Source organism: Durio zibethinus, chromosome 17 (assembly GCF_047325235.1).
Source record: "Durio zibethinus cultivar Kanyao isolate XHJ-2024 chromosome 17, ASM4732523v1, whole genome shotgun sequence".
NCBI lineage: Eukaryota > Viridiplantae > Streptophyta > Magnoliopsida > Malvales > Malvaceae > Durio > Durio zibethinus.
The window spans coordinates 7774935-7790511 of record NC_143178.1 but is presented as its reverse complement, the minus strand read 5'-3'; the positions used below and the strand labels follow the sequence as shown (position 1 = coordinate 7790511).

The 15577-nt window shown below is 32.2% G+C and overlaps 1 protein-coding gene across 2 annotated transcripts; it reads right to left on the bottom strand.

Moving 5' to 3' along the window:
* Nucleotides 1-85: 85 nt before the first annotated feature.
* LOC111281149 (Pectinacetylesterase family protein) lies at nt 86-7754 on the bottom strand. 2 transcript variants are annotated; one of them, XM_022868789.2, is made up of 14 exons: nt 7453-7754; nt 7130-7375; nt 6954-7036; nt 5267-5396; nt 3672-3751; nt 3302-3388; nt 2539-2663; nt 2405-2465; nt 1791-1847; nt 1630-1707; nt 1414-1537; nt 1040-1188; nt 602-712; nt 86-513 (listed from the first exon to the last, which is right to left on the bottom strand). In XM_022868789.2, the coding sequence occupies exons 2-14, from the start codon at nt 7254-7256 to the stop codon at nt 508-510; spliced, it is 1218 nt and encodes a 405-aa protein (XP_022724524.2). In that variant the 5' UTR covers nt 7257-7375; nt 7453-7754; the 3' UTR covers nt 86-507. The 2 variants fall into 2 exon arrangements, with proteins under 2 accessions (XP_022724524.2, XP_022724531.2); XM_022868796.2 differs by having other exon boundaries at nt 1414-1519.
* Between the last annotated feature and the right edge of the window lie 7823 nt (nt 7755-15577).

Sequence of the window (15577 nt, the reverse complement as noted above, 5' to 3'; positions counted from 1 at the left end):
TACTTTTAAAGCCTTAATATTCCATCTTCTATATATTTTTTATATTTTGTACATGTTACATATTTTTTCTAAGCATACTCATGAATTAAATTTAATTGACCAAGTCAGGTTAGAAACCATAATGATGTAATACAAGGAATAGATGTCCATCTTGTTTCAAAGATCATATTCTAGGACAAAGTATAATATAATCATAATTAAAAAAAAAAAAAGATAAAAGAATATCACAGTCTATTTCTTGTGAATAGAGTAATTTGATAGTTCTGCTATCCTGATATTTCTTCTCAGCATACTGACCAAAACTTTAAGTATGAATGTAAAAAATCAATTGATTTTTTTTATCCTATTGTGATAAATCAAGTGTGATTCTGGTGTAATGGCTGTTGCCATAAAATACGATCTATACTTCCTTTCAACATCCTTTTCTTTTTGAAAAAAAGCTACCACAATGAGCTTCAACAGGTTGGCAAAGAATAAGAATTTGTCATAACTGAAGAATCATTTATCTTAAACCTGCAAATTCATTTCAGTGACAACAAGAATATGTTATTTTAATCAAATAGCAGCCCCGTTAGAAATACTGTAGGCATTAGGACATTACCTGAGCTGATGGTCTAAGGTTGTGGCAGGTGGTATCACAAGGATATGGGCAATCAATCTCTTTGGTTATTCTTCTGCTAAAGTACCAATCACCAACTGCTTCTGCAATGGTCTGTTATAACATTTTCAAGTTTTCTCATGAATGAAATAAGGATTAAAATAATAGCATCAACCATCAAGTTTCAACCAAAATTTATAGGTAGGAGAAAAATAAATCTCTTGTTCCAAAACTAGTTCATATTTACAGGTCAGAACATTTACAGGTCAGAACACACGCTTAGATGGTAATCAGAAGAAAGTATGATCCATCAGCGAGTTCACACATTCAGGTCTGATGTTCACTCTAAAAACAGTTGTTACTGAAGTAACGTAGGAAATATGAAAGCCAGGTCATAAACCTGAATTTTAGAGTGGCTGCGAAGTTGGCATAGGTAGTTACCTTATTGTGTATTCTTGGAGAATCAACAGCAAACCATGTGTCCTGTGACTCACTTTGGCAATGAGCAAAGCATGAATTTATAAACATCCCCCCACTTATTGAATTTTTGTAGAATGAGTTAAGAGCTACAAGCATATCATGCCTCAGACCTGGAAAAAGATTTGGATCTTAATATCAATTGATATCATCTAAGAATAATTAGTCTACAATGATTTATTTATATTTGATTATGAAAAACCATAGCTCCTAACGTTCCTCCACCCAGAACACATTCATTAACAAAAAATTGTTAGCGTAGATAAGAACTAACCACATGAAAATGATCTAAAAGAGGTACCAACTAATCAACAAATATGAGGACACCAAAGACCAACCTTGTAATACATTGATCTGATTCGCATTGCACATTGCTGGATTAAGCTTGCAACGATTCCAATGTCCATGCAAATCAGCGGAAGGTGGAATCAAACTATGATGAAACTGTTGGGGAAAAGTTGACTAAAATAATGGTCATACAATGCTAGAACATTCACTTGAACGACAGAGTGAATAGTATTGAATTTATAAACAATTAGAGCAAGGAAATTTACCTGGAATACATCATAAGCTGAGTTCAAGATAAAATATGGCGTTGTAATATATTTTAATGCATACTGGGGAAAGAAACACTGCAGAAAAAGAAGTTAAATACCGTAGCAGTAAGCAGAAGTAAGTCATTCTTGTATGGATAGGACCATCACAGAGATCATACCAGCTTTGAATTGTTGGTCGACCTCATGCAATTTTGATTTAGATTTTTCTCTATCCCCTGTCATGTACATTTCCTTTATGTGAATAAAGCTTCATGCTTAAAGCACACTTTAACTACTTTATACATTCTGTGATAAATATTAACTAGTTTTTGTTATTAACAATTCTGGAAGTACTTCTGGACTTGAAATGGTGCTAGTTACCACTAAATCATGTATCAAGAACTCTATAATTAATGCAATACATGAAAATGTGGAGCCATTTAAATGTTTACTGAGGCAACTGAATTCAGATTGACAATGTTGAAATTTGGGGCTCAAGAGTGGGAATGGTTCTCGCCCACTTGCATGTAACCCTTTCTCCTTTCTCCCATTTTTATCAATGTGAATTGAAAACTAGTAAATTGATATAATTGCAATACATTGAGCACCCTTAATACAGTTAATTCTACCAACTACACACTATAGTCTAGTGTTCTCTTGTTTGTCCTAAGTAGAATATACAGCATAACACATAGTTGCTTATAAATCACTAGAGATTTGGATACAAGGAGATAAACCAAAGTCCAAAAGATTTTGGACAATCACAATTTAAGTATTTGATAAAAATAAGTACCTGTAAAGCAATTAGATCAAGATAGAAGGACCTCATAGTGTAATTCAAACTTATGTCTCGTCTGCAAAATGAAAACCAAGGATGTAATATCCAGAAATAGAAGATCGTGCACTGCTGAGAATAGTGAAACTTACTCATCCAGAAAAAATCCAGCATCACTTAAACATTTCACACTGGCATTGCTTGGTAACATCTTTGTGAAGTTGTCACAGTGCAGAAAGGTCGCTAGAGCCCCAGCAGAGCAACCTGAAAGCAAGGCCTACAGCGGAGAAAGAGCAAAAAGATGTGAAGCGTTGCTAAATTTTGCATAAAAAATTGCAACTGATTAATGCAGATCAAAGTTCAATGGGATGATCATCTTCTTACAAATAATAAACACGTAAATATGAAGATGATAAATAGACCATTATCTTGTGTTTGCCAGAAGGTATTGAATCTGTGTGATATTCATAAAGAAGCAGCAGATTGAACTAATTAGTTTCAATGGGCAAAACTGAGGCTTCAAGGGAAGGCCTTACTGTTTATTATCTTGCGTTTAGCTTGGAGTACTTACATCTAGTTCGTATGGAAAGAAAGAAACAACATGCTGTTTGGCAGGCAACAACTGAGTCAGGAGGTGTTTTGCTTAACATCATGGAAGTTATTAGATACAAACTTTGTGGAGTACAAAATATAGCAGATGACCACGTAAATAAGGGACTTAGTGTTAATTGAGGGTTAGGAGATCAAATTTTATCTTGATTGTTGTTTGTAAATACTGTTTCCAGCAAAATGCCTTTTTTTTTTTTGGTAGAAGGATAGATCCTGCTTTCTTTGAAAAAGAAAAAAATAGACAGTTAATATCAAACCTCTAAAATATGAAGTGAAATATGCAAAGTTCAACTAAATGAAACTTACCTTGCATGCAGTTGCCAACCCCTTGGGTAGAAGATCATGGATAATTGCTTCCCAAATTTTATAACCTCTGAAATAAAGCAATGATGTCTGTTCATTTCAGAAGCATACACATGGAAGGAATCAGTTAAAGAGCAAGTTCAAAGGTCTTTCCCAGTATACATCTTATAAGTTAACAAGTTCTTAATGTGAAAGAGCCTTCTTCACAGATTGTAACTTTCAGTGCCACTGCCATAGTTATTTCTGAATCCTATGAGGACTTCACCATCAGGCATCTTAAATGGCATTTTGAGTTTAAAGAATAATGTGATAAATATGATTTTAAAATGAAAAAGGTACACTGCATGGCACAAAGTTAAGATGAGAAAGTTACCCCATTGTCAAACTTGCTATCCCCTGAAAATGAGGCTCCATCACAATATCTCAGCTTCACACGGTTCCAGTTGTAAAAATCTGATTGTAATGAGAATTTCATGATTAATCCAACCAATGATAAAGAAAAGAAATGCCATTATCTTGCAAGGATAAGAACCTTTAAATTTTGAGTGCTTAATTCATTTTTGCTCAATATGGTGATATGAAAAAAGGTTCTGTCTTCAATGATTTAATCAATCAACCTACCAAAAGCAGAACTTCTTCTTCAATGCATATTTTTGAAAGTCCTCGAAATAATAAGCCCACAGAAGGGAGATCAACCATATAATTATGAAGGGAAAAAGAGCAGAGGTTTAATGATTTGATAGTTGCTTAATTTGCAAGCAAAATTTTTTGTGATCAAGTACTAACTCCACCTCCTTATTCAAACAATCATTGAGTTATCTAATTCTTCATCAATCAAGGAAACTACTCTCAACTGCGCAGAGTAAAGAGCCAATGGCTAGAAAATAGAAAGCAATTCCCTAAGTATATTTTGGAGTGTCAAGCATAAATAGGAAGATATGCGCGACTTCGGTCAAAAGGTATTGGGATCTTACCTTCCCTTGATAATTACTTCAATCATATTGTAAGTAGTAGTAGTAGTAGAATGTTGCCCCAAGTTTATGTCCTTTAGAATTATATAAAAACAACTGTTTATCAAAGAGAGTAACCATTTAATCCAACAAAAAAATTTGCCTTTTTGTCAATGTATGAAGAAATTTATAACCTCATTCTCTACAATACTATTTAGATATGTGGTTATATAGCACAATCTAACTGACTGGCATGAGCTTTTGACTTCATATAAAGTTTTGATGCAGCTTATAGAACAACACTTTCCTTTTTAAGGGAACAAAGTCAACTAGGAAAGTTTATAAAGGTTTTTATTCTTTTTCTGGTGACATAGAGCTAGGGGATGCACATGTGACTTGCCTCCTATGCTTTCCAACTATAGCGAAGGAATGTCTACTTCATCCTTTAGGGTAAGGAACAACTGCTTTTTCCATTTTCCACAAAATTGATACTTGCTCACCATTTGGGACATTGAAACAGTCCTCGAATGGGACCTACATGCAAGGTTATATATGTAATTTAAAATGCCCGAAGACAACAAGCGCAGAAACGAGTGAAACAATGCCTGGCAGAGAAGAAAGTGGTGCCAGGATTTATCACGTGAAGGCGACCACAGACGATGGTGAGAATCATGGACATGTCAACAGGATTACCGGGATTACCCTTTTTCAAACAAAAGGATTACCATAATAGATTTCTGGTACCAGACAATAGTGGTTGGTCGAGGAAAATGATGTGTGGGAAAATTAATGATGAAGCCTGCTTGCTGCATTGAAATTGACCCGTTGAATACCAACAGCATCAACTAATAATGAACCTTTCCCTCTTGTCTATATTTCTATGAAAAATCTCTATGATATGACAGATTACCAAGAACATACATTTAAATTCCCATTAATCAATCATAATTTCTCGTTAATTTTCATTGACACATGTATTCTAGATCCTTAGTATTTGGAGCATGTGAAATGACTGAACCTGGATTGAGGGACGCGTTGTTGCTTAAGATGCCAGAGAAGACTTCCAACTTGTTCATGTAACGAGTTGATCCACGGCGGGTTTTGGCTCTCTCCAGGCATGATGGTATGTCATTACACCACCCACCACCCTGATAAGAAGATGACCATATGGATCGAATAAACTTTAACAATCATAATCAATAATCCTAAGAATACTGGACCCACTGACCTAACAGAACTGACCAATTGGCCATCCCGTTAATCCCGTGATCATATGCAATATTGAGGGTCTTTCTTTAGGTTCAACGCTTGGGCATTTTGAATGGACTCTTTATTCTTCTTTTATACGCAACTTTAATTCGTGTTAAGGGGACCATAAAACAACTACTCCTTTTTAACAAAAAGCAAATTTGAACCAAATATCAAAATATAAAATTTTTTTTAATTCTTTTAGCCAATAATTTTTTTATTCGATACATACAATAAATCATTTCTTAAAAATGCAACATTTTAATCATTATCAAATATTATTCTTTCACCTTTTTAAGCTTTACCACGTTAGCATGTGAAATGACAGGATCCTATCTTATGGTTATAGTTTCATAATTATGACTGTTCATGAAGTCTAATAAAAAAAATGCGATAATCACACGTATGACTAGTATTTTTTTAGTTAAAACATATGACTTTTATGTTAAAAAAAATTGTAATTTAAGATAAAAATAAAAATATTAAATATTAAATTTATTAAATATTATTTTTAAAAATAATTTTATTAACCAATTAAATTATATTTTAAATTTTAAAACAATACTATATAAAAAAAAGTTAATAGCAATGATTAAAAATAATTATATAAATTATTTTAAATTTCAAAACAGTACTATATAAAAAAGTAACAGTCATTGTTAATTCTCACGGGTTGGACTCTTTTATTTTACCATTTGTATCTGATTATTTTACCTCTTTTTGCTTGTCGGCAATGGAATGATTTTAAATTATCTGACAAATTTGACCTCTAATAGGCTACCACTGTACCACATCAGCATTTCTAGGAGGGGTCCGCATTAAAAGAAAAAGAAAAAATAAAAAGTGAAATACACAAAACCTAAGATTTCAAAACAGTGTCAAGCAATGCCTATTGGTTTCCCAATGCATTTTGGTTCACCGTCGGCCAAATCATTTTTTTAGTCCTATTGTCACTTTCCAGGTAAATTTATGAGATATTATACCCTTTTATTCATTGGATTCACAGTTTTATTTTATAAAATGTCTTTTACAAGTTAGTATAAATTATGATCTTTAATATTATAATTAATTTTTAGATATTAATAATGTGTCATTGAAGATGATGATTTTTATTGAAGTGAGAAAAATATCATAATTTTAAAAAAAATCATAAATTTTATATTGATTTTATATTAAAATTAATTTTAAAATATATATTCACATTATTTTTATGAGATAAGATAATAAATTTTAACAAATTCAAACAAATAATATCTTATAAATTGTGACACCTATTATAACGTGATCTTATTCTAAAAATAACACGTGTTCTTATTCTAAAAAATAAAAATTAACTATATTATTATAGTAAAGATAAAATCAGTAATTACCTCACACTGTAAAATCCAGTTGTTTGCTGTGATCTTAGTCTAAAAATTAAAAATTAATTATATTATTATATAAAAATCAGTAATTACCTCAAATTGTAAAATCCAGTTGTTTACTCCAGCACCGAATCCTCTGTGCAGATGATACGCGGGCAAACTTCCATCCAAACAAACTACCAAAATTCACGAACCAAAAAGTTTACTACCGAATAAAGACACAAAGAGCATCCTAATAAAAAACTTAAAATGAGAACTGGAAAGCATACCAGCGCCGTTCACGGTGGCGTTTGGAACCAGAGTCATTTCAACCAGGAGTCGCTCTTCAGAATAAACGCACCATGGCCCGAAAGCTAGAAAAAATAGTAAACTCAGCATTATCTCTAAAATCAGCATCGTCTTCACGTTCAATATTTTCACAGAGCTCTGTTTCTCATTGAAAAATCTCGTCCTCGCGCTTTATTATTGATAACGGACAAAAAAATCCCGCGAAGCAAACAGATCTGTTTCTAAAGCTTCGAGAATAGATAGAGGAGAGATTAGATAAATAACACGAGAGAGAGATAGAAAGAGAGGCAGGTCGTTAACATACGTATAGATAGAGATAAAAGATTGCCACGCTCGTTAAATGTGCCGTTGATTATTTGGGGCCAAAATCAGAGAAAAAGAGAACACCAATGTCTCGACCGAAGAAAAAATAATAATAATAGTACTCCAAGAAAGAAATGAAAGGAGGAACTCCAATTCATAAAACGTATATTTTTTTTATTTTTCATAATTCCATTTTTTCCTAGCCTGGGATAAGAGAAAGAGAAGAGGGGAAAAGGGGAGATAAAAGAAAACTTAGAATTGGCAATGATGTTTGAAGTTTGTTCTGTCGTTGCCAAAATTGAAGAGTTGATTAAGGAATATGATGGGCTTACATTTGGCTAGGTTGTGTTTCCAGTTTGTTGGTGGAACCTACTTTGCTGACTTGTGAGGACTACTGGTAAGTCACCAATTCTGATCCACTCACTGTTTGAGTGTTCGCCCTTTCTGGTTTCCTCTTTCAATATTAAGAGTGGGACAAAATTTTTTTAAATTTGTGTGTTATTTATGTAATTAATAAATTTTAAAATATTATTTATTATTATTTTATTAAATTTAATAGATAAATAAAAATTGAGTTTATATACAAATTATTTATCAAACTTTGATTAATTTATATTTCGAGTATAAATGAATTAAATATAAATCAATTTTATTATATTTGTGAATTATTTATTTAATTAATGAGTTTTAAAATATTATTTATAATTATTTATTAAATTTAATAATAAACAAATTTAAATAAATAATACTTAGTGTTCATTGAACGTTTTAAATAAATAATCTTACCGTTCATTGAACGTTTCTTTCATTTATATTTTAGAGTTAAAAGTCAAGAAAGCAAAAGCTCTTGGTTAGTCAGTTTTGGTTAGGTTCTTCCCCACTAATATCCCAATTTCAGCCCCACGGCTCCCCTTAGGGTTGATCTTTCCATTGAAAGGCTGCACTAACTTTGGCAGTGACCGGCGCTTTTACTCCCTAATTTTTTTTTTTTTAATCAGCTATAAATTAAGATTTAATGTATCATGAGTTCAAATTCCATGACGATTAGAGTTATGTCTTGGTATTTTAAAATTGACGTTTTAACAAAATTCCCCCCTTTCTAGTAATTTATTTATTTTTAGACAGAAAAACCAGTGAGTTCAACTTTCAGCATCCTATTTTTCTCAGGTACTAATGTGATCATGATTTACATTTGTCAAACCCTTGACCCTTATTTAGCAATGTCTTCTTATTTGGTCTCTGGAAATTAATTGCTACTGTAACATGAAAAAATGACTTAGAAGTATTGATACACAAGTTAGATTATTTCTTTGGTAACCATTGTTACCAACTCTATTAATAACTTAATATACAATAATGAGACTTTAGTTTAGTGGCAAGACGTTCTAGAACTTTAAGATTTTAAATTCAAATCTCATTTCATGTGGATTTAGTTATTTAGTTAAATTATAATTTATTAATTAATTATTCAGTGATATAATAATTGATTATATAAATATAATATTTAATTATGAGTGTAATTTAAAAAAAAAAACTTAATATATATAATGATAAGAATATTAAGTTAGGAAGCTCTCATTATCCTCCAATAATTACAAGAGTAGATGTTTATCTGCTTCATTGGATAATGAAAATATTTCAATTGTAAAAACCTTGGAAAATTACAGGACATTCTTTTGTAGTAGGTCTTTATCCTGCTTCTTTGAATAATCAAAGTATTTCAATTATAAAAAGAAAATAACTTAGAACTATACCTGCTAAATTAGTAAAATTTATTGACATTAAAAGAGTAGACCCAAGAAATGAAAACATAATTAATTTTGGGAGTATGGAAGCAGTTCAACAGGTGAGCAAGAGTAAAAAGGAATCCAGCCAGGAATTTTGAAAGTTGTCAACTTTGCTTTAAGAGAAAGAAAATTTAAGATAGAGGGTTGGAAAGAGTTGTTGCCATTGATCATAAAAGAGCATCTAAATTTATTTCTTGATAATTCATTTCATTTCGTTAGAGATTAAAGAACAGAATAGATTGATGCCAAGTGCCTACAATTGCGTGGTTTGTTAATAGATTAAGTATTAAAAAAAATGGATGGATCACTTTCCTTTTATGCTTTGTAACTAAGAGGCTCACAGATCAGCATTTTTGCAAGCTTTAATTGCCAGATCTGTTTCACATAGGCACATGAACTTCACATGCATCAGTTTTTGATTGAGTTGGAGATGTTTGAGATATATAAGATATTCTAATCATTGATTCCCTTAAGGCAACTCAAAATTTTAAGACTATTTTCATCAAATTGTCAGGTCGAGTAAAATTGAAAAAACCTTGCAATTATGATATATTATTTTCCATTCCCAGTTTTTTTTTTTGGTAAAATTTTTAATTTTGTGGTCCTAGTAAGAAAATGTAATGATATCCAACAAAGTGGGGAAATTTGTTGTTTGTCTCTTGCTTTTTGTTTTATCCTTTTTCTGGTCCCTTTTTATTTGTGGGCTATGACACAAAGTCACTATTTCACACAATTTGCTGTCCGATGAAAAGGGTTAACATCCAACTGATGATTCACCAAATCTCTGATTCATCAAATTTTGACTTTAATCTTAGGCAAATGAGTAGTTAGTTCAAATTTCACAACAATTAACGTACACTTAAAAGAGAAGAAAATACACACCAAACTTGAAACCAATAATAAACAATTTAGATGAAAAATGCTGACAATTGTATTCAGAAGACAATTGTGAAAGGATGGGTAGGTTTAAGGTAGGAAAAGAATCAATGAACTTATTCTAGCAGATACTACAGTCACTTATTCAATCAACTTTTTCTTTTCCTTTAAGAGGGTGAAGGAATAACAACATGAAACTAAAGGCATCATGATAACAGCCAACCACTAACATCAGAGATAGTAAATACTTGAAACCAAAGCAGTCATAGAAGCCAGCTTGTGAAGCCAAGGTTTTGTTGCCAACTGAACCGTATTTTGCACATATTCCGGAACCTGTGAGGCAAATTCCATTTAGCATGAGCTGTACTACTCGGCTGTGGTGTTTTCTGATCAAATATTGTGAGGGATGTAAATCAATGACTTTTTAAGACTCGTGCAAGTCTAAAAAAATCTGCTAATTCATCTAATCAAACAATACCTTTTATCATCCTTCTTCTAAATAAGAAGCCATCAAAAAGCTTCAACTCCTAGAGAACAGCAAAGTTGTGTTTATGTATCATCTATGATACCTGCAACGTTTGCACTTCGCACTTCAGACTTCAGTCACAACATTGAAAGACTATCTGGCAAACCGAAAGTGATAACATATATAAAATATTGCATAAAACACCAATGATTTATAGTGGTTTACCCTTAATACGAGAGTTACTTTCACTTTTAGAATCATTGCAAGAACAACCTATTCCGTTGCCAAGGAATCTGCCATCCCAATAACACCCCCATTATGAATAACTAAATTTGTTTAGTGGATAGGAAATGATAAAAGAATTAGGCTTTGTTTGGTTATAGAAAATATTTTGTATTTTTATTTTTTATTTTCATTTTCATTTTGTATTTTCTGAATTTTGAAAAACATGTTTGGTGCATAAAAATGAAAATTTATTTTCAAACATAAAAATTGTGAAAATGTGTTTGGTATCTCTATTTTGAAAAAAAAAAATGATAACTAAATAAAAATAATATATTAGATAACATAATGAACTCTTTCAACCATCCAGAAGCCCTCCCCTTTTTCTTCTTTCCTTGCCTTATGCTTAGATGATTTTCTTGTAGAAGAATAGCGAAACCCGGTTGTGCATCTTCTTATGAATTTGAGAGCCTCATAAAAATTTTCCTTTAATTTTGGCTTTTTTCATTTTCATTTTCATTTTCTAAAATTTGTTTTCATTTTTAACTACCAAACACATTTTCACTTATATTTTCTATTTTCCATAAAACAAAAGCAAAAAGTGGTTTTAATTTCTAAAACCAAATGTAACCTTAATTAGTTAAACTAACAACTGAAGAAAAAAGAAAGAACAACTTTTTAATACATGTATCCGGTCTCCGTTGCATGTTGCCTAATCATGCTTGCAGTGATTCCATTTTCCTTCAACATCAGCAGAAAGTGGCACCAAAATATGATGAAACTATTTAACAGTTGGAGGCATTTGGTAGTTAAAAGAGTATAATGATCTTTTTTCTTAATTAGAAGCCCTTAGTAGATAGCCAAAGGTAATTCGAACATATGTATCTGACACACTTAGTGCTACATCAACTCAGCCATGTCATTATTATCCCCCACTGGCCTCTACCTCTCATTTATAAATACAAACATTCAGGCATCACAAGGCAAGTCCCATATACTCTCAATCCTTTACGTTTTCAACCTTATTTATTCTAACTTATGCATCATAATGCAAACGTAAGGAACATTTCCTGCCTTTGCACCTAACTATTCTCTTTTAGTCTTCTATTCTTTCAGGAATACCCTCATATCAGAGCTTGGCATCAACATTTGACACACTAGGTAGGGGTTTTTCATTTATTAGCCGAGCACGAAACAATGCCACCTAAGAAAAAAACCTGAAAGAGAAGAGAGATGGCAACTCTGGTTAAAACAAAAATGCACAATAGCTAGCATTTGGACCAACCTGCCTCATAACAAGTTGGTACGACCATAGAGTAGTTCTAGTTCTTAACCAAGTAGATACAAGCCCTCAAACAAAGGTTGCAGACCATAATCCCAGTGCAAGCTTCAAAAATGCCAAATTTAGTTACCTCTAACCTACAAGTTGCGAAAAGACAGCCAAGTTATAAAAAGATGAAGGCTTTCTCGACCTAAAAAAAAAAGAGCATAACACCACAACTTGCCATTACCTCAGCCATAACATGACATACGCCATAACCCAAAAATCTAAACAAACAAATCCTAAGCCCTAACTGAACAAAAACTCGGAAGCTCAAATGCAAGCTATGGAGAAAGAGCTAAAGGCAAAGGCAATGACTTTTAAAGATGAGCTTAAATTTTTGGAGACTTTTCCTTTTACCAAAGAAATTGACAAAGCCATGCCTCTTAAAGGATTTAAAATGCCAACCTGAGAAACCTATGACAATGCTTTTAACCTCTTTGATCATTTGAAACTTTATAGAACTAATATAATGGTATAGGGCATGGATTAAGCTTTGATGTGTAAGGACCTCGCTACCACCCTTAAAGGTGTAGCTCGATCTTGGTATAATAGCTTAGAACCGAGGTCAATCATGACATTTAAAAAACTTAGCCACTCTTTTCTATCCTGATTTATAAGTAGCTAAAGAATGAAGAAGGTAACCTTGAGCTTAATGTTGATCCACCATGGTTTGCAGTGAATCTTTGAATATTACGCATTTTAACGTAAAAGCTTTACAGGTAAGCAGCCTCTGTAGCCACCTTGACAAATGGATTCAATGATAGAAAATACCACTTAAAGTTGACCTTATCATTAGAGCCACCTAAGATTCTGGCTGATATCCTACTTGTAGCTAAAAAGTACATAAACCCCAAAGCTACAATGAAAAATAACTAAAGTGAGAGAGGCTCATCCCTACCCCTCTGTGGTAAAAAAGGTAAGGATTTTTATGATTTTTTTCCAATAGAGAGATGACATAAGGCTCGAAACCCTAGTAAAGAAAGAAATTATAAGGCACTGAATACCTCTCAAAAAAAGATTTAGATACAAATTGAGAGGAACCCAAAGTTTAGATGGTCGAAGCCATTGAGACAGAACACAAAGAGGGATCCAACCAAAAGATGTGTCTTTCATAAGGACATAGGCCATAATATTAAATATTGTATTGACCAAACAATGATATTGAAGCTCGGATTATGAAAGTTAGCTAAAGAGGTTTATGAAATAGCAAAGACAAAAGCATGCTAGATTTAACATAGATAGGATGGAAGAGAACCCATTAGGGATAGGAAAGGTAAGCCAAAAGAAAATAGAAGGGGAAAAATCTGAAAAGATGAGCCAAGACGGAAGAAGTTGAACTGGTAATAACAAGCCAATCACTAAAGTCATTAATGTGATTATTAGAGAAAGCTCAACCTCAACCAAGAGAAAATTAAACCTATGAATGATGATGGCTATGGGTTCTTCGGTAAAGAAAAAAAATTAAAAAGATGAATCAATCTTGTTCAACTCAAAAGATTTGAAAAGAATCCAATACCCATATGATGATGCTATAATGATTATAACTGTGGTATATAATTATGTAGTCAAAAAATCCTATTCAACAACGGGAGCTCCACCGATGTCATGTATTATGGCACCATGAAGAAAATGTGAATTAATGAAAACTAGTTACAACTGATCACTACGACTTTAGTAGGATTTAGGAACAAGCAGGTACTAGTAAAATGAACTATTAAGCTATCGATCTCTTTAGGGATAGAACCAAAGATAGTCACATCTGTCATAGAGTTCATGGTTGTAAACATCCCATCTACCTATAATATGATATTAGGCCAATCCAGTGAATCTGTTATCAGCTCATAGGCTCAATTCCTCATCTGAAAGTGAAATATTTAACATTTCAAGGGGTTGAAAAAGTAAGGGAAGACCAATCCATGGCATAACAGTATTATGTCCCTATAATGAAAGAGAGGATTAGGAAATAGACTAACAATTTGATTAAGATTGAGAACACAGAAAAAAGGCAAGCAAGAGAAATCGAGGAAAAATAAAAAAGCATGAGCAAGAACATACAACGTAAGACTGATCTGACGAAAGCATGCTTTTAAATTGCTCCAAGCTCTTAAGCTCAAATGAAAAGACATTTTTTGTTTCATTTTTTGAATTTTTGAAGTAATTTTGAAAATGACCAAGTTTTAAATCGGTACAAACAATTACATGTTATTTAGATCGAGCTAATATGCCAACTAAAATATAGTTTAAAATAAAAATGCATACTAATTCAACCATATATTTTAACAAGCTACCAAAACATACTAATAATCACATCAACATTTATCTTCATAAGAAATGGTCATAACCTGATCGAATAAAAAGAGATAATTGACCAAAAACTTGACTCAGACAAAAACTAACCTAAACTAGCATAGAATCTTGTAGCTATACTGTTTCTAGATAACATCCCCGAAAAACATATTCAAATCGAAACTAAACTTTAGTACAAGAACCAGTGAACTTAACTTTTGAGAAATAATACCAACATTTTTGCTTAGACATTGTCCAATATGCTTGGAATTAATATCGAAGTAATGGTCCATAGACTGCACACTAACCTTGATGTGAAACTAGTTTGGCAGAAGAAAAGAATCTTTACCCTAGAAAAATATAAGGCTATTGAAAAGAAGGTCAATAGACTATTACAAGTAGGCTTTATTAGGGAGGTTTATTACCTTGATTGGATAGCAGATGTAGTCATGGTAAAAAAACATAGTAAAAAATGAAAGATGTGTGTTGACTTTACCAACCTAAACAAAATATACCCAAAATACAATTTTGTCCTCTTCAATATAAATCGACTAGTGGATACTAACATAAATCATGGCTTATTAGCTTTATGGATGCCTACTCTAGCTACAACTAAATTAAAATGTTGAAGGATATTAAGGAAAAATAGCTTTTATTACAGAAAAAGAACTTTATTATTAAAAGGTGATACCCTTCGAATTGAAAAACATAAAGATAAGCTATCAAATGCTTGTTAATAAGGTCTTTAAATATCAGATCAACTGTAACATAAAAATATATGTGGATAATATGATAGCTAAAAGTAAGAGTTTGGCAAAGCACTTGAAAGACCTTTGAGAGACCTTAAACACCTTGAGAAAGTATAATATAAGCCTTAACCCAAGCAAATGTGCTTTTGGATTCACGTCAGAAAAATTCTTTGGTTATATGATTAATAAGATGGGGATATAAGTGAACGCAAAAAAGATTTAGACAATCCTAAATATGAAAACACCAACCTTGGTAAAAGAGGTGCAAAGGCTGACTGAAAGAATAATCACCCTAGGTAAGTTCATGTCTAGGTCGACAGAATGATGTCTATCATTTTTTAAAATTTTCAAAAATATTTTTTATTTCAAGTGGACTCCTTAAACCACTACAGAACAGGCCATTAGCTTAGTCTTGG

Excerpts from the sequence above, each read along its gene's own strand:
- LOC111281149 (XM_022868789.2), bottom strand. The coding sequence starts at position 7,256 with ATGCTGATTTTAGAGATAATGCTGAGTTTACTATTTTTTCTAGCTTTC. Across the intron at positions 5,397-6,953 it reads ACTGGATTTTACAATTTGAG|GGTGGTGGGTGGTGTAATGA; the intron begins GTAATTACTGAT and ends TCTTCTTATCAG. Across the intron at positions 1,848-2,404 it reads TTGATCTAATTGCTTTACAG|GGGATAGAGAAAAATCTAAA; the intron begins GTACTTATTTTT and ends TGTACATGACAG.